Below are 25,563 nucleotides of genomic sequence, written 5' to 3' on the forward strand. Positions count from 1 at the left end.
CCTCCCTAGCTTCCTTTTGTACTGTTAAAGCTGTTCACAAGTCTGCAGGAGATAAGTGACTGAACCTTAAAATATGAGAAAAACAGGAGCGATGATAACAACGTAAGAGTTTTAACCAGAGCCTTTCAGTGTTGTGGTTTAGAGCAATCCTCTGCAGAGGCAGATGCATATGCAACAGAACCAGCTGTTGAGGAATATGATCGAGAGCCTGAAGAACCTTCACCCGGCTTAAGCACAATAACACAAGGAAGATGAAGTTGAAGACTTCAAGATGCTGATTGTCCACATGTGGAAGACCACCTCTCCCAATGAGTTCTCAGCAGCCAACCATACAAGCATTAAGACTTAAATCAAAATATATGGTAAATAGCTGGAAATGCAGTGTGAAACAGCACAGCCCACTCCAGCCCAAAGCCCAGACAAGAGATGTCTTAAAAAAGTAATGCTTTACTCAAACCATCACAATGAGGCTGAAGGGAGAGGTATTATTACTTGCAGTTTTGCCCAAATTGAAGTACTGAGAGAGTATGACTCTTCTTCCTCATTCTCAGTCAACTCAGGGGAAGAAACGTTGAGAGCTAGGGCTAGACAGCTCTGAGAACACAACAAACTCAAGAGAGGGAAGTAGAAAGCTTTGCAAGATAGGTAGGGCACAAGGTTGGTAATGAGTCTAACTCCACTGGGACACAAAGCCTGAGGCAGCAGGGCAGGCAGCACGCTGATACATGCTCAGACCCGCACATGCATGCAGCATGCTCCCTTCTACACCCAGCAAGCAGATGAAAGCCAGAGCAGATACTTGCCCACAGCATTTTGCATTTGATGCCAGAGTTGCAGGGCAGAAGTTTCTTCCAGAAAGCAGCCAAGATGCATAGTTAGAGACCAGGAAGGTTCCTGTGCTTAAGGCATTGACATGCAACTGGTTGCAAGAGTTTGTCCTGTTAGGCAGGGAGCTACAGCATGGAAACTTCACGTGCTGTCTCCAGCTATAAAAATGGGAAGCCAAGGGCTAAAAGCGTATAGTGTTAGCACCACACCCTGAACCAGTTTATGTCTTGAGGAAAAAGATCTGCCTAAGACGATATGGGGGCATCCTCTTATAATCCATCTTTATTTGTAAAAATCCATATATAAAATCTTCTATCTCCTTTTACAAAAGCAAAGGCATATGAGCCTATGCAATCTCTCATCTTCATGGACTGATGGTCTGACATTTCCCCCCCATCCTGTTCCTCCCCCTTGCTTTCTCCTCCAGTCCATGTTTCTTCATGCTTCCTTCAGTTTCAGGTCCAATTCTGCACTTGCAAAGACGAAGTACACATACACACACACAGAGGAGATGATGGAGAGGTGTTGTGGGCTGTGCGTGGAATGCTCTACAGGCGCTTTTTAGTAGTAGGTCTCTCTTTCCACCCAGCCTAGAAGGAAAAGTAAGGAGAAGGAGTTAGTCTTAAGGCTGACTGAGCATAAAGTTCACAACAGCTCCTTTCAGGCTCTGAAAACTTGTACTGTAATACCCATACCAGAAAGAGTCCCGGTCGTATAATAGAAACCCTCTCGAGACTGTTGATGTGATGCCTTCAAGCCTTGTTCTGGCTTTGTAAAACCACCCAAGCATTAGTCTTTCCACTTAGTTCACTGTATTGATACTTCCATATACTCAAGGAAAAGACAGGGAGAAGGACAGAGTCCTTAATTTGAACCAAACACACTTAACGTTGAGGACATGCCAGCAAGCCTCCAAGGTGCAAAGATCAACCGCCTTGCAGCCCACTGCAGCATAAGCAGCTCAAGCTGGGCAAAGAAAGGAAAACAGCAATACACCCTGATGTGCTCAGTGCTGGTGGGGGGGTCCCTGAGCAGACCTCAGCAGCATGAGGTGGTGGGGAAGGAAACAGACCAACAACACATTCTTACCACCAGGGTTGCGTCTGATAATGAGCTTCCTGATTTCATCGTAGAGGAATATGAGGAGGGAGTATGGGAAGGCACAGAACCACCAGGTCGGCCTGTTTGGGAGAAGAGACAGTGAAAACACAGACAACGGAGACGCTCTTTGCCTAGCAGAGCTCTGACACAATGGCATAGAAGAATGTAGATCTTGAAGGCTGGCAAGCTGATGCTTGCCAGCATACCAATTCCCACAAGACTGTGGTTCAGTGAGAATCCTCCAGGCCAAGAATTACCACCTTCTTGCTGCAATAGGTTAATCCACTTTTGGCTATTCATTCCAAGACAAGGTGGGTCACAGCATCTTTGTTCATCTCTGTACCAGCACCTCCCCACCTATTAATCCAGCTACATTTCCTCTTAGTACTTGTAACCTTTGTACCCATGGCCTTGCTCAAACTGCACTGGTTTCCCTTATGACTTACACGTGTTATCATCCAGCTGCCGCAGGCATTGGGCAGGTGCCAGCTTTCTTGTTAGGAAAAGCTAACACTTCGAACTCCAAACAACACTTCTGAATGGAACGCAAAACATACCAGCAGTTTTTGCCATTAGGATTTCATGAAAGTTAAGTGACAGGACTGTTCAAAGTTTGTTCAAGACTAAACCCTGCCATGAAATGTTGCAATGCTGTTGGGCAACAGTCAAGATGCTGGCACTCTCTCAACCATTAGGAAAGTTACTACGCACCAACTGATCCATCTGCACTGATGGAGTAGCCTCTTTCAGAAGGCTTTGTGCAAATTCTTTGGAAGGCACAAAATGTCACGACCAATTATTTAGTAAAGAAGAGATACTTGGCTTATGTTTTACAGCCAGCTGAACTGCTTTCTTTGGAGGTGCAGTCCCTCTCCCCTGAGAATACTACCATATAAGTACAAGAGCAGCTGCACCACAACACTAATATAGAGGTTGCACTAATTATTAAGGGAGAGATTGCAGTTCAGTGCCCCATAAGTATTCCACAGGCAGTAAAGAAAAAGCAAATCTCTAGGGTGTCACACTGCAACAGAAGTTCACTCATTCCCTCTAGCCTGAGTTCTTCTGGGTTAAGAGTTGGTTTAATGTCCTATAAGTACTCTCACTTATTTCCCCACTTAACACTACTGTTCTGCAGTGCAGCCTGTTGCACAAGCAGCAAGACGCAACTTACTTGAGGGGGTACATCCTTAGAGCAACATCCATTCCAGGGCAGTAGGACAGGAAAGCAGCTAGAGCAGTCTCCTCAAAGAGACCAAATATTAGGATCTTGTTCCTAGTAGAAACAGGAAAGCAGTCAGGGGCAAAGTATTACTGTGGATGGCATTCTAAAGCCCACCTAGTTACTATACGGTAGTGAAGGGAGACAATCATTCTGGTTTAGGCCAGAAGTCCACCAGGTGGGACCTATCAGGTGATCCAACCTGACAGCTCTGAAAGGTCTCTAAAGAGTCTAATGCACAACTGTATCAGCCATCAGTTGCCTTCATCAGAAGTTCAGTTCTGGATTCCCCAGATCAAGACCTCAGTAGCTCTGCCACCACACAAAATCGCTGTGCTGGAATATCCCCCCTGCCACCATTATTTGAGGTAAGCTAGCTTCCCACTAACACCAGCACTTCATTTTGGCTCAGCCTGGCAGACTGCAGCAGATCATACAACAAAGAAACACTTAGTTCCTCCTTTATCAATTATCAAATCACAAGACTGCTCAAGACTTATGTACCAAGATGCCCAGTCACTGCTGGGATGAAGAACTAGAACGCCATGCCCTGTAGTCCCACTCTAAATCCTCTGCAGATAGCCCTACTTACTTCATTCCCTGCTGGAAAACAGAGTTCCTTCGGGTCTTACAAATAATCAAGTCTGCCCACTGCACAACCACAATGCTGACAAAGAAGGCTGTGTGGCAAGTGAATTCCACAATTTTCCTCTGTTCGAAGGTCTAGGAAATAGACAAAGCAGAGAGCAATTTGTTTAGACACGTTGCCTTTGCTCTCTGGTGTGAACACTAAGTCGAGAGGCCATCAGCCAGAAAACTAATGTCTGCTGGACTGTGCCTCCAAACATACCCATTGCTGTCCGTAGCTGTCTTCAACATCATTAATCCATCGGTCATCCCACTGAAGTCTAATCCCTAGTAGCCCAGAAGGCCAGAACCCATTCTCTGCCATGATTACAAAATAGGTGAAGAAACCTCCAAGGGCCTGGATCATACCTGAACAGATAAAAAGTGGGATAGAACTGATGAACCGACTGCTCAGTGCAATTGTAACGGAAAGCAGTTCGTTGGAGACCTCAACCACTTTCTAAAGCTCAGTCTCAAGTGACAGCTGTAGAAATAGTTCACAGTAACAAACTCAAGCAACTCTTTCGCTGAGCAGTTTCTGCTCCCAACTTCGTACAGAACTACTTCTGTTCTGCTCCATACTGAAGGACAGCAGATAGAACTGCCTTTGTATTCTTATTAAGCCTCACCCACCCCCAACCTTTACAAAAACAGTCAAGAAGGTTCCCAAGGTCTGCTGCAATTAAGCACGAGCTCCTATCCTGTGAACTGGGCACGTCTCCGTAGCCGCTTTTAATCAAGGCTCCTAATACTGTGTGTTTAGGGATATGCTGGAGAGAATCCTTTACTTCTAATTAAACTAACAATGAGATCTATGTTCTTGCTAAACAAGTCTGAACCAGAGGAGACCTGGTTGTCAGCCAGCTCCTTTACAGTGCTATGCAATTAAATAAAATTACTGCAAAAGCAATTCAGTGGATCACACTGCACAAGCTACCGCTATGCGCTGTGGGGGCAGAATCAGAGCAAGATCTCAACAGCCTGAGGTTCTGGTTTATGCAGCCCAAACCTCAACCCTACCAAAATAAGCAGAACAGTCGCCGACTCAGGAGGGTGCATAACCCTTGCTACCACTAAGTCCAGGTCAGTGCCAGAGAAAACAGACCAGCTTACCAATCTGCCCATAGGCCATGCTGATCAGCCTTTCATTCACCAGCTTGTCTGTTTTGGGATTTCTTGGCTGCCTCTTCATGATGTCGCTCTCTGCTTGCTCATAGGCCAGGGAGATAGCAGGGACCTTTGGAGGTGGTATAAGACTGCTGTTAGAACCACTTCTGTTTGCCACTATACCCAGCCATACCTGCCCCACATTTTCAGCCTGAGAAGGAGTACTGCCCCAAAATCCTAGACACATTATTTAGGTGAGGACGTCCCCACTCTTCCACCCTCCCCATTCTGTCCTTAGAGACAAGGAAAGGATGCTCAGACATGGCGAGCCAATAAATATCCAGTTGTCACATATTTATCATCTGAGCACTAAAGAAAGCTGTATGAGCATTTTCCTTTCACTTTTTTTAAAAGGTTACTAGAAACACCCACATTTCTTTTTGAGACAAAAAAAGGCATTCACCATGTCAGTGCCCAAGTCAATGCAGAGGATGGTGACTGTTCCCAGTGGAAGGGGTATGTTCGCAATGATGAAGATCAGGAAAGGCGTGATCTCAGGAATGTTACTGGTCAAGGTGTAAGCAATGGACTTCTTCAGGTTATCAAAGATCAGGCGCCCTGAGGCAAGGAAAAGACAAGCATAACCCTTGCTTAGCAGCAGAAATAGCTCACAGGCAGCTTCAGCAGTAACAAGGAAAAACAAAATGCTACCGCAATAAATTGAAGAGTTCTCTTGCAATTAAGGGTGCTCTACAACACAGCAAGGCCTGTGTACATCAAGCACGTCATCACCTATACAAAGTACTATTTTCTGGTCATGAAAATCCTTGTACGCAAGGTTCACTGCATACAGCGGTACGATGCTAAGTCTTGCTTTCTGGAGATCAAACAAGAGCTCTGGAGGTACCCCCTCTTCTGCTCCTCTTTAACAGCTATTACTACCGAGAGGAAAAACATCAGACTCTGGCTAGAGATGACTGCAGATCCATAGTGACAAGTCGGAACAACAGTCAGCTATTGTCACCTAAACTGCCTCCCACTTGTAGCTGTCTTAAAGCATGGTGCGGGTTCCAGGGAAAGGATTTAAAGGAAGAAGGGAAGTCCCACTCCCTCCTTCAAAACACTTGTCATGGAGACAAGATTCAAGTAGAGACAAATCCTCCAGGAATTTCTATTTCAGAAATAATCAGTAACATTGCTGACGTGTGCCCACATGCTTTTTAGACTCGACTGCAGTTAAAAACTCACCTTCTTCAACCCCGGTGACAATAGAAGCAAAGTTATCATCCAGCAGAATCATGTCAGCTGCCTGCTTGGAGACATCTGAGCCAGCGATACCCATAGCAACACCAATGTCTGCCTTCTTCAGAGCTGGGGAATCATTCACGCCATCACCTGTGACTGCTACAATGGCACCCTAGTCACAAAGAGAAAAAGGCAAAGACTGGTAGCCTTTGTATAACATTTGGGTGTAGAGGAGGTTTGCCTTGTCTTCCGGAAGATGAAGCATACAAAGCATTTCACTGTTGTGAAGAGACAGTTGTTTCTCCTTGTCCTCACCCCATCCCTTTTAGGTTCCTAGATCAGGCTTATCGGAAAACCACACTGCTCCCTCCAAAAGAGATGCTGTAAGAATTATAGCCACGTTGAACCTACCTCTCCCAAGAACTTCCAGGGCATTTAAGAAGTAAACGTAAAGTGCAAGGATCAGAAGAAAGTTTCAGCACTAACTGTGCACCTGTAAGACCTGTATGTATATACATATACACATATATATCGTGGCTGCTGAGAAAGACTGAGGTCTAGTCCTGGCCCTTTATCTGAGGGTAACTAAGCCATGCTACTGCAGAAGGCAACACTGTTTGGTAATTTATTTGCCTATCCGGGGATTATTCTAATTAAATCCTTGGTCTCCTGTCTCTTACCTGGCGCTGACAGCCTTCCACGATTATAAGCTTCTGCTGAGGAGATGTCCTGGCAAAGACAATTTCTGTATGATGAAGCAGGATGTCATCCAGTTGCTCACTAGTCATGTCTTTTAAATCAGAGCCATGAACAACACATGCCTTAGCATCCCTGCAATCAAAAGACAAGATAATGTTTTATGTCAAGTCAAGCTTTCTCATTAGTTGTGTTTGCCCCATAAAGCTATGGCTGTTCAGTGCGCTGGATAAAGATCAAATCCCCGCTGTGTGCGACTAAAGACCAGTCCAGGCAGCCTCAGCATGGAAGTCTGATGTTCCAAGTTTAACGACAGATGGGCAACACAAGGCAGAAGACAACAAGGCAGTATCAAACAACAGACAAAACCCCATAAGCAGTCTAATTATTTCTATGCTTTGTTTTTTAAAGAAAAAGGCATCAAGGCATGCACAGGTTCCTGCACCCCCCCAGTTCCTAGTATCCCTGCAAGAAAGGACTCCCAGGCTCAGGCAGCTGTCTTCTGCAGGCAATCTTTTTTCCAACAGACTGAGCTACATTTGGCTCTTCAGAGAGGTCATGCTATGCCAGTTCAGTCTATTTTACTCTCTTCAACAACAAAAGCAGATGTTATATTTAGACTAGTTTGGCACCCTGCACACTAGAACAAAATACCACCTCTAACCCAGTGTACCATCTCTCATTGGTCAAGGGGACTGTCACGCAGCTAGTGACATCAGGCAATTCAGCCAGGGAAATTACTTCCAGTCCTTACAGGCAGCTGTTGATATGCTCTGTCACACAGCCTAGCAATCCCCAAACCTTCACTGCCAGGCTGTGAAGCTACCTTCCACAAAAGGGAGAAGTCAGCCACAATACTCATCTTCCCCCAACAGTTCATCCCACAGGTTGTCTCTGTTTCCAGTTTAAAAGCTACATGGCTGTCCTCCAGCCCAAACACAGGCTGGGTCAAGCTAAGCAACAGAGACAGACCAGCCTTCCTGCAAACAGCCCACTTACACCAAAGCACGTTTTCTAGGGCCACCTCAGTTCTGCACTAGGCCGTAAAGGCAAGCTTTAACCCCTAAGAACTGCATCTTCACACTTATCCTGCTTGTTGCTGGTCAGTAGCTACAATTCCTCCAGCCACCTGAGGTCCTACTCTGTTTGCCCACTTGCAGTCAGACCCAGCACAGCCTGAGAGCAAGGGCACTGAGTGATCAAGTTCATTTGTAGTGTTCTAACTCTTCTCTCAAGAATATAAAAAAAGTTAAGCCAATATTACTTTTTGTAGTCACTGCAAACTAAATAGGTTAATAAATGATTCATTTCCTTCTGCCAGAATTTTCCCCACAAACCTTTAAGTTATTTTTCTAAAGTACTTTGACTACATAATGTATGTTTGGGAAGACAAAAGTAAATCTAGCATCTACTAGAAGAACTGAGATCAGAGGAATACATTGTTTCAGGTCTGCAGCAGTACTGCTCAAAATAGTCCCCAGTCACCTTCCCCCCCAGGCCACCCTCTAGCTAATTCTTTCTGCCCAGTACACAGTGCTTGTGCAACAACATGAACTTGGTGTAGGAAATGCTCAGCTCCAGGAGAACAGAGTTACACCACCTCACTCCAAAAGACTCCATCCAGTCACTGCATCCCTTCCCCCAACCTGGGACCAGATTATCAAGATAGGCAGCTACAGCAATGAGAAAGGAAGAAACTGATGGAGTTTTCCATGTAGGGCTTACTCCTAACTACTTCCCATGCATAAGAGGCATGTACATTCAAGACTGTTGTGGCTCTTCAACACATATCATGAGTTATGTGAAGAATGCACAACATGCTCAGCTAGCAGAAGTCAAGCTTCTCATGTCTGGGGAGAGATGCTAGGAGAAAAACAAATGCTTAATTCTTAGAAAAGCTTTAGCTCTCCCCACCAGTCAGTACCTGGGGTTGACCTGGCTGACAGGAATGTTGAGTCGAGCAGCAATATCTTCCACCGTTTCGTTGCCCTCAGAGATGATGCCGACACCCTTGGCAATGGCTTTGGCAGTGATCGGATGGTCTCCAGTAACCATGATAACCTAGAACACAAACAGACTGCTGTGAAAGCCTTGCCTAGAGCAGCACTGCCCAAGAGATAGACTCCCTTCAGACTGAAGAAGCCACGTGGCTTCTGTTCCATTAGCGAGTCACGGCACAGAGCACGCCTGAAACACAGGCACACATCACTGTGTTATCGATTTAAGAGAGACAGAGGTGAGTGGAAGACAAAGAAAACAGATAATCCTGAGTCAACATATCTCCAGTTCATTTTCCAATTCATGCTTTTTAGCCCCTTCATCTTAATCAGTACTGCGGGACGTAAAGAACACGCCTGAGCCAAATCACACGCTCTGGGACACCAGGGCACTGGCAGATACCACCCTCCAAGTTTGGAATCTAGCCTTTTTTGTTAGTCATATACAACCACTTAAATTTAACTTGGCAATGAAGCCTGAAGTAGCACTGGTTAGAACTTGACCAGTAATTCCATCCACATTATAGCCTCTCAGAGTATGAAAAGCCCTTCATATCCACAGGTTTAAAGCAAGGCATTTCTCACAGCCCAAGAAGCAGCTACCTTAATCCCAGCGCTCCTGCATTTGCCAACAGCATCCGGCACAGCAGCACGAGGAGGGTCAATCATAGACATCAATCCTACAAAGCAGAGTTTTTCTACAGGAAAGTTTACTTCATCTGTGTCAAACTGGAAGCCTTCAGGGAACTGGTCATCAGGCAGAGCAAAGTGACAGAATCCTGCAACACATCAAAACCCATGTTTATTCTGTTCCTACTTACTGGGAAGCAGATAGAGTGAACACCTACTGTTATTGCGTAGCTGGCTGCAGAAGCACCAGGACAGTGTCAGAGGTTTAGCCAGGGCCACTGAGACAGCAGTCATGCTCATATTCTGATAACTAACAGCTGTTGCTAGGTACCCAGACACAGCGTGGTTCACACTCAGTGGAGCAGGTCTAATACAATGTAACCCCATGGAGACTGAAGGTTCTAAGTATTTTGCTTCATTTTGAAGCAGGCAACCCAGCTGCTAGGCAAGACGAGACCCTGCAGACTGCCTTTTAGATTAAAGGCAAAAGGCAGGGTTGCTCCTAAATGAACTGCTGAAATGACCTTGTCTCAACACTGTGGTTACACTGCAGGAATGAAGTACAATGCTCCACCTAATCAATGGTGACTCTGCACAGGAGCATGAGGAACAAATCTTTTTATTATTAAAGCTGCTTTTCCTTACCCAATACTCTCTCCCCAAGGCCTCCCAACTCAAGGTAGGCATTCTGAAAAGAATCTTTCATTTCCTCATCCAAGGGTTGCACTTTCCCATGAATAAGAATGCTGTCGCAACGATCCAAGATCCTCTCTGGAGCTCCCTTCATCACCAGCAAGTAACGAGACTCTGATGGATTTGCATTCTTGTGGATAGACAGCTAGGATGGAAGAAACAAGAAGTTTTTAGACATGTACTGCAAATGCCATAAGTAGTCACCGTTACTTAGTGCCTTGTAACTACAGTAGATCAGGGCTGTTTGTGACATTCTGCTCTACCTTTCATCCAGCCACACTTCAAGAAGTTGTGCAAAGTAAGGTATGTCTACACAGTCTTTAACATTACCATATACCCTCAGAGGTAGCAAAGGCCTTTTGAATCTCAGTTTCATCTGTAAGATCACTTCCCTGTAGTTCGCTGATACTCCCAGGTCCATGATCTTTCATTCTCTGTGCACTATTGCTGCACAGGTGGGAAACATCTCTCATCTTCCAGCAGCTGACACCTTAGTGCCAAGGCAGCTCCAAAAGCTCTCACACTGGAGCTAGGCATGTTTCACTAGCTTTATAGACTTGAGCAGTCTACAAGCAGTAACAGCTAGACAAGATTTTGGTATCAGAAATTTTGAAGTGGTCTGCACACAACTTGCTTAAGTACTTCACAAGGTATCTCCTGTCAAGAAAGGACATGCTTACCTGGTACTTATTGGTAGAGTTAAATGGTATTTCCACCACTTTGGGATACCTCTCTCTCATTTCTTTGACAGAACCACAGCACAATTCAATGCATTTCAGAAGTGCAGATTCAGAGGCATCTCCTGCTACTGCTCTCTGAGGAAAAAGAGAACTGTTAAAGGGTCCATTCTTGTGAACTCACCACAGAAGGCAAGACATAACCAAATTATTTATTTATTGAAAAAGTACATTCATCTCAGCCCAGTCCCAGCTTCTATGTAAGAGAGCAAGCAGACAGTAGAAAATGCCTAGGAAAGCTTTCTGGTCTTTCCTGTCCTGATCAAAGTATCAGATCCCCCCCCAAGCTGTAGATACTAGTGGATGGCAAAGAGCCTGCTGGAGAAAGCATTTCATTTCCTCCACCTACTGCAGATCTCCTAAAATGTGAGACTTCAGAACAGATCAAGAATGGCAGATGCCTCTAGTCTGAAGTTTCTTGTGACTCATGAAATTTAATCTCTCTACCATTACTGCAAAAGTGGTGCGGGAGGGGGGGGGGGGGGGGAGAAAAACCTGGATAATTGTTTCTTTCAGGAAGTTACCTTAAGAATTGGTACATTTTCCTGGTTGGCCTGAAACACAGCACGGTTGCAGAGACCTGCAACTCTAGACAAAGCAGTCCAAGTAGCTGAACTCTTGTCAAAGGAAGCACCTGAAAGCAGAGGAAAAGTGTCATAAACCAAAATAAGCTACAAATTCAACACTCTAGAGGAGCAGCAGCAAAAGCATTTACCTCAGAAACAGGAAATTCACCCAAAGCCCATTAGCACACTACAGGTACTTCATTTCCCCATCCCTATCTTAAGTAAGGGATACGAGATACCCCCCATCAGGGGGTCTCACTTTATTCATCACCCAGAAACTGGATGGAATAGCCCCCACAGGAACAATTTAAGTACAGAGACACTGCTTTCCCCAAGCCTCTTGAGTTGGCTTCAAGAGAGATGAACAGTTAACTGATAAGTCAATGCATTTGCCATGAAGAGAAGCCTATGTTTATTTCCACTGCAGCCAAGCCAGCCATTTCCAAGCCAAAACTGAATGCTTCCAAATAACACTTTATTTATAGCTTATTACGTTGCACTAGTGTTGAAGACTAAAACCAACAAATCAGCTTTAAGCAGATCAGACAAGAACAATGTTTTGAGGTGGCTGGTGGAGAGGGACAGAGAACAGCAGCACCACTGCAAAAAGGTAATGCCAGTGATGTGTTGCAAGCACAACCTTTCGAAGGTAGATAACAGTTAGGAAACCCCTGAATTTGGTTGCACTAAACATAGTCCAGGAGAGACAAGTGCCTCTTAACTTCACAGCAGGCTGAGACTTCAAATTCTTTACCAGGAAGTCCCTTCCAGAGACTGATAAGCCTTAGAATCTCTTCATTCATTGCTACCATAACCATGATGTTCTAGGAAAACCCTTGGTCAAGGGTAGCTGCTCACCTCAACACTGGAAGTTTCAGTCCATGTCCCTGATAATGACTGCCTGCATCACTGAAGATTAGTACATTCTGGCAGAAGTAATTCAGTAGTGGGAAGTAGAGAATACAAGCAAGCCTCTTCTGTATGTAGAAATAAATGGTCAGCCCCTTATCATAGAATGGCTCAGGTTGGAAGGGACCTTTTAAACCCATCCAGTTCCAACCCCCTGCAGTGGGCAGGGCTGCCACCAGGAAGATCAGGCTGCCGCCAGGGCCCAATCCCAACCTGACCCTGAACACCTCCAGGGATGGAGCATAAAGATCTGATGGCAGTGGTGGGATTCAAACCCACGCACCCAAAGGGACTGAACCCTTCATCCAGTGCTTTAGACCACTTGGCCATGCTACCATCCTTCACATTCAAAAAAACTAATTTGATAGAAAAGCACCCTATGGGTTTTGTTGATTTTTTTCCTGTTTATGGACTTCCATAATCAGTTGATGGATTAAACCATAAGTGTTCAGTCTTTTGGCTTGTCTGTGCCACACTGAGTGAAAAGGAGTGTGTTGGGCCACATACGAAGTATGTAGTATAGTTAATGTATTTAAGTAACAAATTTTTATTTCTCATTAAAGCAAAAAAAAGAGGGTAATAAGAACAAAGCTAGCAGGTTGGACACAAATGGATTAAATAGGACTGTAGCATAGTGCAGAAGTTTCTATGGGTTACCCAAAGCCTTTCAGCGCTTATTGTAAATCATATTAGAAGTGCAAAGAGATGATCTTACCACTCTGGTTCTCTGTAGTATCAGCCTCATGAATCTGATTGTCAAACCACATGTGTGCAACTGTCATGCGATTTTGTGTCAGGGTGCCTGTTTTGTCAGAACAGATGGTGGATGTGGAGCCTAGAGTTTCCACAGCTTCCAGGTTCTTCACCAAGCAGTTCTTACGAGCCATACGCTTGGCTGTTAGTGTCAGACATACCTGGAGACAAGGAAGACAGATAGGTTGGATGTGCTAATGCACTAATTCAGTACTACCCAACTTCACTGTTTGCATGGAATGACGAACTTCTGTGCCCTGCAGTGGATTCCTAGCTATTTTGCACTGGTAAGGTGAGCACAGACTGCAGTTTTTAGGCCCAGCTGCTGAGTTTAACGACAATACCTTCTCCACAAGACCTCCAGAAGAGGACTCAAAAGGTTTCAGTCTCCTGCTTCTCAGTGGCTTAGAAAGGAAACAGCATACCTTGGACTAAGATTCTAGTCAAAGTCACAGTACCCTAATCACAGTGCTCTTAAAATAGGTGGAGCCATGCCTTGTACAAAAATAGCCCAAAATAGCTCGAGATTGGGCGGCAGTTTAGTGATAAAGGAAGCAAGCAGCCCCAGCTCCCCCTTCTCTCCAGAAGCTCTGCATGGTTCTCCCTCCCAGCAATTCATTCCCATTCTCAGCCGCTGCTCTGAGCTCAAGGCTCCATGGAAGCCTCTACCTTTGTCCATCACCATTTGCTACACAGAGGAGCACAACTAGATACTCTCTACCTTTTAGAGAGACCAAACTTAGAAGAACCTCTGCCGGGAAGGACAACAGAGAAACCTGCTGGATGCTCCAGCAGCCCTCCAGGGTTGGAGGTGCACACGCATGTAGAAACCCCAAATGAAAAGTACAGCGGGAGAGCCTCTCACCACCACAGAAAGAGGGGAGGAAGACAGATCTAGAACTAGCCTCGCTCAGTTAGTTCTACAATTCCAAGCCACTGTGCAGACCTAACTCAGAAATCCATCATCACTAGATGAACAATTGCAGCATTGGACAGTCATTTACACAGTTGGTCCAAATATAGTACATTTATACAACCCAGTCCTAGACGCTCACCACATACAATACCCACAGAACTTCACGAAGCACTCCACTTTCTGAAGTACCATACACATTGTTTATTCCAGTCAACCTTTTCCTAACTTCGCTCACCGTTACTGTTGCCAGCAATCCCTCAGGTACATTGGCAACAATGATCCCAATGAGGAAGATGACAGCCTCCAGCCAAGTGTACTCAAGGATAAGTGAGAGGATGAAGAAGCTGACACCAAGGAACACAGCTACTCCAGTGATGAGGTGGATAAAGTGCTCAATCTCCATGGCAATGGGAGTCTTACCCCCTTCCAGTCCAGATGCCAGACTGGCAATACGGCCCATCACAGTGCGGTCCCCAGTGCTAATAACAATGCCACGGGCAGTGCCTAGAAGAGAAAGAGGCTTTAGAAAAGAAAAACATCCCAGAACACACAAAACTGAGCTTGTTTAGCCTGCTGGACGGCTTTGCAAGCTTGTTTCAATATAATGCAGGTAGACATCCCAAGGGGCCAAGGTCTCCCTCCACAGCTTTTAGGCTCTCCAACAGGATGGAGGTATCTGGAGATAAGGGCTACGCAGTCTTCCTGCGCAACTGGCCATACTGCATGCCCTTTCCCTTCTCCCTAAAGAATCAAGAATGCACTTGAATCAAGTGCCAGTTGCATAGGGAATTAGAAGACTGCTTCCCTCTTAAGTAGACTAGGCCCCTGCCTTAAAGGACAGAGGACACTTTCTCTTCCCAAGGCATGGAAAGGATGCTCTGAGTTGCAACACAAATAGGATCTACCACCATACTTGGAACTGCAACAGAAGTTTTGCTGGAGATATCTGAAACTTCTGCTTCTGCAGCAGCTGCATCATTTGCTATACCTCCGCCTAGCCCTCTCATTACGTTATCTACAAAAAGGCACCCATGCCTCAAGACACACCACATAGCTCCTCTTCTGGGAAAAAGACAGAGAAACAATGCCGTGGAGTCTTCTTTGCCTACTGTACAGTATCATGATTGGAATGGGCAAAGCCTTTGCTGGAAACTTCAGGGCTGCTCTTGCATGGTAGGAGTGAGTTACAAACAAATACACTGAATTCAGACAACATTTGCACTGCTTTCCCATGGAGTTAATTCCCTTACATTAATACTTTTAGTTCACCAAGACAGACACATACCTTCCACACAGTTGGTGGAAAAGAAGGCAATGTTCCTGGTTTCCAGTGGGTTCTCATTGGAGAAGTCTGGAGACCTGGTCTGAGGCTCTGACTCACCAGTAAGTGAGGAGTTATCCACCTGCATGGAAGGAAGTACTACTTCATACACAGGCAGAAAAGTGATCCAGCAGTGAAAGCCACTAAAGCACTAGAAACCCCCTGCCCCCCACCTTCCTCTTTTACTCCATCATTCAGTCCATTCACAGCACAGCAGACATTCTTCGATACCAGACTTACTGGTCATCCTTTACTATGAAGTTTTCAGACAATCACTGCTATACCTTGCAACCATGTGCAGATATGATCCGAAGGTCAGCTGGAATTCTGTCTCCTCCTTTGACCTCTACTAGATCTCCAACTACAACACCTTCAGCATTTATGCTCATCTTCTCACCATTTCTGACTACAAGAGCTTGCTGAAAGACAGTAAAGAAACAATCTATGTCACAAGCAACTCTTAAGGTGCTCAAAAGATCCAAGTACCTTGAAATAGTTCTGTAATGGTTCAAAGGAAGTTTCTACTTATACTAACACATTTATCTCAGATACATCTGATATTTAAGAAAGAGAGCTATTTTTGTTTTCTTGACGCCAAAATTCCTTGTTGTTGCCAAGGTGACAGCAAGATGGTTAGGTATGATACAGGTTGTCCATGAAGAAATCTAAGTTTTAGTGCTTGTTTATCTCACAGTTACGGAACTATCAAGAAAGTTATGGATGTTAATAAAACCAGTGCAACTCACAGGGTACCTGGGACTGCCTTGGGCTACTTGCATAACTACTTGGAACATAAAGAACAAACATTCCCTCAACATTAAAAGCTAGAAACCCATACTAAGAACCTGGCAAAAAAAGACACCTTGTCTCCTAAAAGCTAACACATAACGTTCACAGCCAGGCCTTTTGCAATTGAAGCTCATTACAGTTAATAACCCTGAGCAAGCTTGGCAGGTCAAGGAAATGAAGTTTTCTGTACCTGAGGCACCATGTTCTTGAAGGACTCCATGATCTTGGAACTTTTCGCTTCTTGGTAATAAGAGAAACAGCCAGTAATGATAACCACAGCTGCCAGCACAACACCTAGGTACAGCTACAAGGAGCAGAGAAAGTGACTGAGAGGAGGATTTACCTCAAAGGCTTCCAGTTTGTTCAGATAAATTGTTTGGTATTTAAGTGCTCTATTACAAAGTACGGAGATAATTGCAGTCTCTGCACATTTTGTACACAAAGGCTATCCACAAGCCACTGTTGTTAAGACAACATGAAGGAAGTCAGCTGCTCATTTCATTACGTGGAAGCACTCCAAGACATGTTAAGCAGGGGAAATTCAGTGGGTGAGCTTATGGGAAAAGCTTCTGGACTGAATGATTAAAGGAAGCTGATATGCTTTGAGCCACAGGCAGGCTGAGGAGACTGAGGTAAAACAGACATGGTTTTTTACTTACGTTATCAGTGTTTGGCTCTCCCTCCGTCACAGTTGTAATGCCATAAGCCAGAAAACACAGAAGGGAACCAATCCACAACAGGAGGGAGAATCCTCCAAAGAGCTGCCGACAGAACTTTACCCATTCAGGAGTGGTGGGTGGAGGTGTGAGAGTATTTGGGCCATCACGAGCCAAAATCTCAGCTGCACGTGCAGTAGTCAAACCCTAGAAGAGAATTTGTTTTTAGAGGCATTGTAGCAAGACTGACTGAGGAAAGAAGCTTTTAATTTGCTCATCTTTTGCTTGAGAAGGCAGGCAGAGTCCTGCTAAAGAAATAAGGGGACACTAATGGATGATGGAAATCTGCAGCAGAGCAAATCTGCTGCAGGGTAGAACAGGATGTGAAAACTGAATGCTAGAAGATGAACCACAGAATGTTGGAAGCTACTTGAGAAGTCTGCAGATCACAGGGCTACAAGCACAGAAGGAGGGCAGGACAAGAAGGCTAGAGCAGCAGACTTTGGTCTCTGAGGAACAGCCCAGTGCAATCTATACTATCAAATTATGGAACAAGTGAAAGCTGGGGTTATAAAGACAATGACACTTTGGATTGGCTTTCCAGGAAGTTCAACTTTTAGAAGCCAAGGTCTTTGACAGAAGTACACAAGTCTCCTTTGCTACAGAGACAAGGCAAATCTACCGCTGGATGCAATCCAACAATAAAACATGTTAAAAGCAAACAAAAGCAAAGGTGCAAGAAAAATCACTGCAGAGCTTCTGCACTGGCCTTTGAGGTTAGCCAGGATATCTGCACACTTCTTACTATAAAAGGGTAGAGTTTTAATTGCTACTAGTCATCATTAAATCTTTGGGCACGTGCTAGCTCACTAGGCTACATCTGTAGTATAACAAACATTTGCCTTTATTACAAGCTCCTAGGAGAAAAAAAAATCCAAGAATCAACTTGACCTTGGAACAATTTGGAGGTAGATAACAGTGACTTTGTTAGAAAACAAAGTCACTAAAGCATTGCAGCCAGGTTGTACAGTAGGAGGAAGCGGACCATTTGTGAGCTCAAAAAGTCTCTCAAAGCCTGGGAAATTTAACTGGAAGAGTGGAGATTAAACAGAAAAAAAGTAAACAACTCAGACCACCCAGGTCTCCCATTGTGAAGTGCCTTGAATTTGAAGAGTCCCAGCTCCAGCAAGGAAGGAGAGAAAACAAAGTCTACCTACCCGATTCAAGTCTGTTCCATATTTACGATGAAGTTCATCAAGGCTGAGCTTGTGGTCATCCTGAAAGACAAGTAACACATGAGAGTGACCACAGTCCCTGCAGAGCAGTCAGCACAAGCTCAGCAATTCCCCCCTCACCAGGTTTCCTATGTGCATCATTTCAGTGAGATACAGATTCTCTCCAAGGAGAAGCTAGTCTTGCTATCTCAGCCAGTAACTCAAAACATTCTTATGGCTATTTGGGTACAACATAACAGCTTTTTAAAGAACCTTTGATTTACCTCAGTGCTGTCTTTATGCTCACAGCAAATTCTGTGAAGTCACAGTGTTGTTTGGGTTTTTTTTTTTTTAGCATTTTGTTTCTTGGAAGTGGGAGGTAGGGGGACAAAGAAAAGTAGCTGGAAGGATGGTAGGAGTGTACAGAAGATTAACTCTGGAATTTCACAAATCTTAAATAACACTGTCAACTTAAGCAGTGTTTCTTTCTCCCCCAGAAGCTCCATTTCACAGCCAGGCTATCTTCAATTGGAAAAAAGAACCAGTACACAGCAGTGTCTCACTAAACAATGACACTGGAGGGCACAGATGCTTTAAGCAAGCTTTGCTACCAAGGAAAACTCACCTTGAGTGAGTTTTTTAGTAGCGCCTCTCCCAAACAAACAGGGGAGGGGAAAAAAAAAAAAGAGGCCAGACTCCATTACACAGCACAGAAATAAAATCTGTATCAACTTCAACATCAGATCTAAGCTGGATGATGCTCATACAGATGACAAACATCATCCAGCATTCACAGATGGGAGATACTCGTCAGTCTCAAACATGATTAGAAGGAATAATACTGAGGTCAGTCTGAGCAGAGGCCAACAGTAAATGGAGCTTTACAGATCCAACTCCCCATTCCAGCTGTAATGAAAACAGCAGTCTTCCCCCTATGACAACACAATAAAGCCTGCACTGCTGATACCGAGACAATGCTAGCCTGAGTGAGAAAATGCAGGTACACTTTGCTACATGTAACACAGGCAAAGAGGACTTGTGTTCTGCCTCAAACACCTTTTGAGAAGTGGTATTTTCAGGGCCTACTGCATGATCATCTTGATACCAAAACACTTGCAAGGTATCTGGCTAGGACACAAAGGGGAGAAGGGAAATCAGTGCTTTCAGCCACACGATGCTGTCAACTCCCCAGATCTTTTAGTCATATGAGGCACAAAGCTCTGGGAGCAGTGAACGTTCTTGTAACTGCTCACTCCATGCTTTACAAATCTTACCATTGAGACTTCCTTTTTAAGCTCATCCATGTCCCTCTCCTTTGCCTTTTTTTTCTTTGTGCCATGTTCTGATGTAGCAGTAGGCTCATACTTGTCTCTTCCAGCCTATAAGAGAAAATACAGTACTGTTAAGAAAAAGATACAGTGAATTTCTACACCAGTATATATCAGCTACGTACATAAGACTGCCAGGTAGACAAATTAATTTTTAGGTTTTTCTTTTAAAGATAAACCACTTCATTAAAAAGAGTGAGTTAATCACCAATCACTACCAGCTAATTGTCACTACTAATACACAGATAATAGATGGCCATCTATCTAGGATAAGAGCAAGCCGCGTGCTATTCAGTCAGCCTTGGTGTGTGAACCACAGCTCAAGCAGAAAAAAAGTCAGTTCCTGAAGACAAACATTCCTCTCTACGCATTAACTCCTCCTCCCCTTGCTCAGTCTTCCAGACCCTTCAGCAAGGAGCAGCCTACTAAGAGAAGATAAAAGGTGGTATCTCTGACATATCACATTTGAGGGATAAGTTCCAAGCATTTTCAATTCTGTTTGGCACGCTAGCTGGGCTGTTACGCAATGGAAATCTGCTTTCAATTTATGGAAATCTGTCCAGCAAGAATGGTATACAAAGTAGTAATACACTTCCACATGCTAAATCTGTGCTCAGTCCCTGCTTCAGCCTCAGAGAGCTGACGATCTGTTCAATAAGGCCCCTTTATTGTAATGGAATTTTACTCGTATCACCTATGATTAATTCTACATGAAATCATGCAGAGACTGGGATCTTGTCACTATGGGGTAAAAGAGGCAAGAAGGGTAAAGAAAGCGTGAGGCAGCAAATATAAGCATCGCTTAGAGACAGAAAACAAACTACAGGGACTTTAACACCCTGGCAGATAGCAAAGTCAGGCACTAGCACAGCCTCATGGAGCAGTTCCTCCTATGAATATTGCACAAGTTTCCAGACCCTCCGTGCTCCTTGCACAAGTGCCTCAAATCACTAACTGGATTCCTCAGAGCGCTCTGGACACAGACTACAGTTAAAGTCCAAGAATTGTCCTGTTCAGCAACAAGCACAGGAAATTTTTATTATTACCTACTGCAAGGAAAGTAGAAGACGAAACTAAAAGCGAAACTACGCTAAAAATAGTTTTCCAGAAAAAAAAAATCACAGCTTCTCTACAAAACCAATCAGGCACGCCTAGGCCAGGATTTCGAGTGCTCTAAGCAAGTGCTGGGTGCATCGTGCTGCAACCATATCCATGCACTTCACGTGCACAGAAGCCTCTCCTGCCCTGTTCAGTAAAGGCAGACTTTGCACCCCCCATATACCTGCATGCAGATACAGAGCTGCACAGTAGAAACAGTTTTAACCAAGTAGAAACGCCTGTTTGCCACCTCCCACTCTGGAAAAGGGCACACAACCGCAGACCATCAGCATTCTTGACATTCTCTTCCCTGTACCTAAACTCCCGTTGCACTACTTCAAAAAAAAAAAAAGAAAGAAAAGAAAAAGCTTTCAAACGGGCAGTGCTCACATTCCAGCATCACAAGAATTTGCCACGGGGCAATTCTCAAGTCACCATGATATTTTTCTCTTTCCTTTAGTCTGAAAGAAACATCTTTCACCGCTGAAGTTCCAGCAGTCCCACACAAAACACTTGCTCCTTGCTCACTTCAAGAAAGCAGTGATCATTAGTGAGGCTGGAGAAGCCAGGGCCCTGCCTGGCATTGCAACATATCTGCCTCATCCCTTCCCCACGAGAAGAGCCTGACAAGGTCTTAGAGGTGATGTGAGGACCAAGCCTGTTGGGGCAGCAGTGAACAGCCCAAGAACATAGGAGTTTTAGCTCCAGCATGAAAAGGCCCACTGCCTTTGTTCAAGCATGATTTGCTTAGAAATCCTTAAGAAAGCCTCAGCACCAGCTGCAGGGTGGGTTTCTGGAAGAGCCCACAGTATCTTCCCTTCCCTTTACTACCGCAACCCATCCTTAGATGGAAGCCAGCTTAGTAACAATGATCTCAGCTCTCACTTCAGGGTTTTATCATTCTGAATCTGAACTTCCTGCTCTGTCACTCACATGTGACCTTGAGGAACAATCACAGTGCTGCCCATTCTGTTCCCTGCAGTCAGGGCCACTGCGCTGTGCTGGCAAGAGGAAGCTCATCAGTTCAACAAAGACTGAACAGTGCTGGGTGGGCTGCAAGGGGCCATCCATCCCGCCCCTCCGAGTCAGAAGGTGTCCCTGCTCTCCCCCTCCTTTTCCTGCCAGACAATGAGGAAAGCATACGGTGCTCCTGACTTATCAAGATGCAAGCACACGGCCAGGACACAAAGGAAGGTCTGTCTCATCAGAAATGTCACCTCTGTTAGTTCACTTAGAGGAATTCTGACTCATCAGAATTGCCACATGGAGAAGAAAAAAGTTTTTCTTCATGTATGACTTTTTCCATTGGCTCAGACAGAACATTTGTAGGTACTAGGGTAACGAGGACTATGCAGCCTGCAGCAACCCTATTGTCTTTCAAAGAAAACTTCTACGTTTCCATCCGTACTAATGGAGCCATTCATGGCTGATGTTCTAAACACAAGCCATGATTGACCAGGAAACGGGAGGGGTGCAAATCAGCAGATGAGTTCATAAGTATCCTATTCTAACGTCGCCTAATCCAACCAGCAACGTCAAGTAAATGCCAAAATAAATTAACCAGTCTCTGGAGGCCCGGATTGTTCCAGTATTTATGTCATTACAATCAACTGTGCAGAGCAAACAGAGAAGTTACTGTCTTGCTGTCTCATGAGACAGCCTTCATTAAATACACTAACCAGATGAGCCAAAGTAGTGACCATTCCTACCAGACTAGAAACACTGCTTCATGACCCTATTTAACATTAAGCAAGGGACACAAATGCCCTCTTGGAATCCTTCCTCCTGTGTTCACCTCCAATCCTTCACACAAAGGTCTGCCTGCCACAGCTGAGCAGAGTCTCAGCATCGAGGACAACACAAAGCAGTTTTTACTTCACAGCCTGATACGAGCACTTCTCACTAGGATTCAGCAAGCAGACAGCTGCTTCCCAAACTATGGGAGAAGTCCTCCTCCTGTGAAAACAGAGCCAAATCTTGCAAGGGCTATCATCCTCAGGGTTGAAAGGGAACCACACAGTTTTCTGTAGGGTGGGACAAGCATGTCCACTTCTTGTGAGCCTGCTTGAAGACCCTCGTGCAGAGCAGGCTTCCTAAATGGTAGACAGCTGAACAACCTGCCCTGTTTCTTGTTTTGGTGTTAACATGTCATCATACAGTTTTTTACGTAGAATATTAATGCATCTTTACCATCACATCAAGACATCTCCAGTGCTTGTGAAGCACTGGGAGACTAATGGGCTGGACACAGCCCTTTGAGGAGCTGGTAGCTTCAGCAACCCCTTGCTGACACTGTGCAGCATGTCAGGACCCCACTGTGCTTGGGGGATGGCAGCCCTCAGGAACGAATGACTTGTCAGCTATCCTTTTTACCCATCACTCTGTTTTGAGAGTGTGCATTGACTAGGCTGGGGTTTTCTTTGGCACCTTCTAACTGTACAAATAAAGAGCTGGAATGAAAGAGACAGGGAGGAGGAAGAGTCATATTGATGCCTCAATTATTCCACATAAGGATTGCTTTGATTGGTATAGTTTCCCCTCATTTGGTGCATTACACCTAACCAGGGTTTGGACACTAGCACCAACCTCCAGAAGCAACCTAAAGCAGCAGTAATGTGTGAAAAGGCTGGAGAGAAGCATACTGCTGCCTGAAGACAGTAATGACCTCCAGCCCGCTCTCCTCCCCTACACAAGCACACTCTCCCCAGATAATACACACACCCAGGCAGCCCAGGGCCCTCCCACTACTATCTGAAGTCACACAGCATCAGCACAGCAGCTCACACACACACACACCCTCTGCACCCCCATGGTCCCGTGGGAAGGAGGTTCCTTCTTGGGCACCCCAAGGCAGGACAAGTGCGCTGTTCAGCCCAGCAGTCACACTCCACTTTTCCCTGCAGCCTGGCTCTTTCACATCCCTGTTTTTCAGAGGGTCCCCATTACTGCACGCTCTCACCGCTGAATGAGAGAAACCTTGTGACTTATGGAATAATGAAGCAGTGTGTGGTTGCCTCAGACTTCCCGGCAGTACACTTCAGCCTCAAGCTGATTGTTTACTATGCACACAACCCACGTCATGTGAAGTGAAAATATGCCTTCCGTATTAGAAAGTAATTATAACCCCCCTCAGTGAAGCCTAAACCCCCAAACCTGTTGCACTGCTAAGTTATAAGGACAATTTAAAGCATCCTTAGGACTGCATCAATCCCCATCCCCCATGTTTCATCCCTCAGATGAGATCATCACACATGCTGCCTGTTGCTCACTAGACTGAAACATATTATGCTGGGGCAACCAAATTGCAAGAGGACTTCACCCATGCAAGAAGGCAGCCCCAAACCCACTCCACACCCTCCCCAGCCCCTTTTTCCAAATGGCTGCCCTTGCCTTTCTATTCACACAGGAGTGCCGGCAGTACCATTACTCCACACTGATAAGGACAAGGCAGGTATTTGAGGAGCGCTCCGGAAACACACGGCACCTCTAAGTTCCACCACCAAGGGGCGGGGGGGGGGGGGGGGTGGATGGGACAGGGCTGCTGCCCTGAGGCACCCCACAGCCACACTCTCCACACAGAAGCGGAGAAGGCTGGGACAGCTCTGTTTCTAGGCAGCTGGTCTAACCATCCCTCCAGCAGGCCTGATAGCTCGGCTGGTTAGCGCACAGGGCTGATAACACCAGATCACACGCTCGAGTCCCGTGCGGGCTCCTCTCTTTCCACTCCAACAGCTGGAACCAATGATCCTTATGGCACTCTGTGACTCTGTCCAACCTCGAGTTCCTACTTGCGTCTCTGAGAGCCTCCAAACATACGTGGTTAAGAGAGACAGAATCTGGACGGAGGACTTCTTGCTCCGGGCTGTAGCATGGAGAACAGAGGGCAAGCGGGCTGACAGAGACCTTACACACACACACACACCACTGCTGCACAGCATGCCGGGAGGCTATCATCTCAATTAAAAGGGCACACATGATAAGATCATGCCTGATCGCCTTCCTTATGCCGTCAGCTCCTATCTGCCCTCACCGCTGCTAACACGCAGCGCCGCACGCTGCCAACACCCCCCCCCCCCCCCCCCCCCCCCTGAACCCCCCCGGGGCCATACTGCCGTTAAGGAGTCTAAAGTACTTCCATGAGGGCCAGGAGACAACGGGGCAGCCGCACTTCCCGGCGCAGCTCCAAAAGGGCATCAGATAACGCCGCGCGCGGGGAACGCGCCCGTTCCCACACCGCCCTCACCTGCGGCCCCGCGGAGCCGGCCGGCTTCACGCCTCACCGCGCGGCAAGGGTTCCCCACCCGCGGCCATTTCCAGCGCCGCTCGGGCTCCCCCGCCCTCCAGCAACGCCCGCGGGGAGCAGCCTCCCGGCGCCAGCCTCGAGCCCGCGCTGCCCCCCTCGGCGCCCCCGGGGCCGCCGCTTCCTCCCCCGAGCCCGGCACCGAGCCGGCCGGAGCCGCCCCGCTGCCCGGCACCCCGCCTCGCGCACGACATGGCCGCCCCCCTCCCCGCGCCTCCCAGACAAAGCGGAGCCGGCACTGACAACGCCTCCCCGCCAACCATCCCTGCGGCGGCCCCCTGAGTTTCCCGCTCCCGGCCGAGCGCACCGCCTCGCTCCGCCCCGGCACCCCGCACGCTCCCCGCACCCGGCCCGGCCGCTCACCCCCTTGCCCATGGTGCTGGGCGTGCGGGCCACGCGGCTAGCAGCGAGGAGCGGCGTTCAACGACGCCACGTGGCTCAGCAGGTGCCGAACAATAGCAGCGCCCGCCGCTCCGGTTTCCTTCTGCTCGCCGCTCCCGCCCGGCTCCTCGCCGCCGCAGCTCCGATACAGCACCGGCTTCCCGCCGGATAAAGTCCCGGCCGCCCCGCCCCGTCCCGCCCGCAGCCCGCCCCTCCAAGCGGCAGACCGGACCGTTGGGGTAGGGGGTGGTGCTGGTTTTGCCCACGTGTAAAGCGGGGCTCACCTCGGCCGCCCCAACCGCGCCCCACCGAGGAGGACTCGGCGCGCCGCCTGGGGGCTCCTTCCGGGCCCGGGGTGAGGCCGCCTGAGGGCGCTGCGCTGCCCCGCTCCCGCCCTGCTGGCGCTGCTGCCGCCGCCATGTCGGGGCGGTGAGGGGGCAGTCGGAGCG

At 46.6% G+C, this 25,563-nt stretch overlaps 1 protein-coding gene across 2 annotated transcripts; it reads right to left on the reverse strand.

Annotated features, from left to right (window-relative positions):
* Positions 430-25,267, reverse strand: ATP1A1 (ATPase Na+/K+ transporting subunit alpha 1). 2 transcript variants are annotated; one of them, XM_021397570.1, is made up of 23 exons: positions 25,097-25,267; positions 19,282-19,386; positions 18,011-18,070; positions 16,797-17,000; positions 16,328-16,441; positions 15,633-15,767; positions 15,313-15,430; positions 14,263-14,531; positions 13,074-13,272; positions 11,408-11,517; positions 10,827-10,961; positions 10,099-10,291; positions 9,427-9,602; positions 8,751-8,887; positions 6,811-6,961; positions 6,134-6,302; positions 5,349-5,503; positions 4,892-5,015; positions 4,002-4,147; positions 3,744-3,874; positions 3,104-3,205; positions 1,918-2,009; positions 430-1,418 (listed from the first exon to the last, which is right to left on the reverse strand). In XM_021397570.1, the coding sequence occupies exons 1-23, from the start codon at positions 25,106-25,108 to the stop codon at positions 1,390-1,392; spliced, it is 3,066 nt and encodes a 1,021-aa protein (XP_021253245.1). In that variant the 5' UTR covers positions 25,109-25,267; the 3' UTR covers positions 430-1,389. The 2 variants fall into 2 exon arrangements, with proteins under 2 accessions (XP_021253245.1, XP_021253236.1); XM_021397561.1 differs by lacking the exon at positions 430-1,418 and adding an exon at positions 1,441-1,677 and having other exon boundaries at positions 1,852-2,009.

The sequence above is a fragment of the Numida meleagris genome, chromosome 1 (genome assembly GCF_002078875.1).
Source record: "Numida meleagris isolate 19003 breed g44 Domestic line chromosome 1, NumMel1.0, whole genome shotgun sequence".
NCBI classification, from domain to species: Eukaryota; Metazoa; Chordata; class Aves; order Galliformes; family Numididae; genus Numida; species Numida meleagris.

What these genes read in the sequence shown, in the direction of transcription:
- ATP1A1 (XM_021397561.1), bottom strand. An exon ending in TTCCACCAACTGTGTGGAAG is followed by an intron (nt 14,532 to 15,312) that starts GTATGTGTCTGT and finishes TTTCTCTTCTAG; the next exon opens with GCACTGCCCGTGGCATTGTT. An exon ending in AAAATGTACCAATTCTTAAG is followed by an intron (nt 10,962 to 11,407) that starts GTAACTTCCTGA and finishes CTTTTTCCTCAG; the next exon opens with AGAGCAGTAGCAGGAGATGC.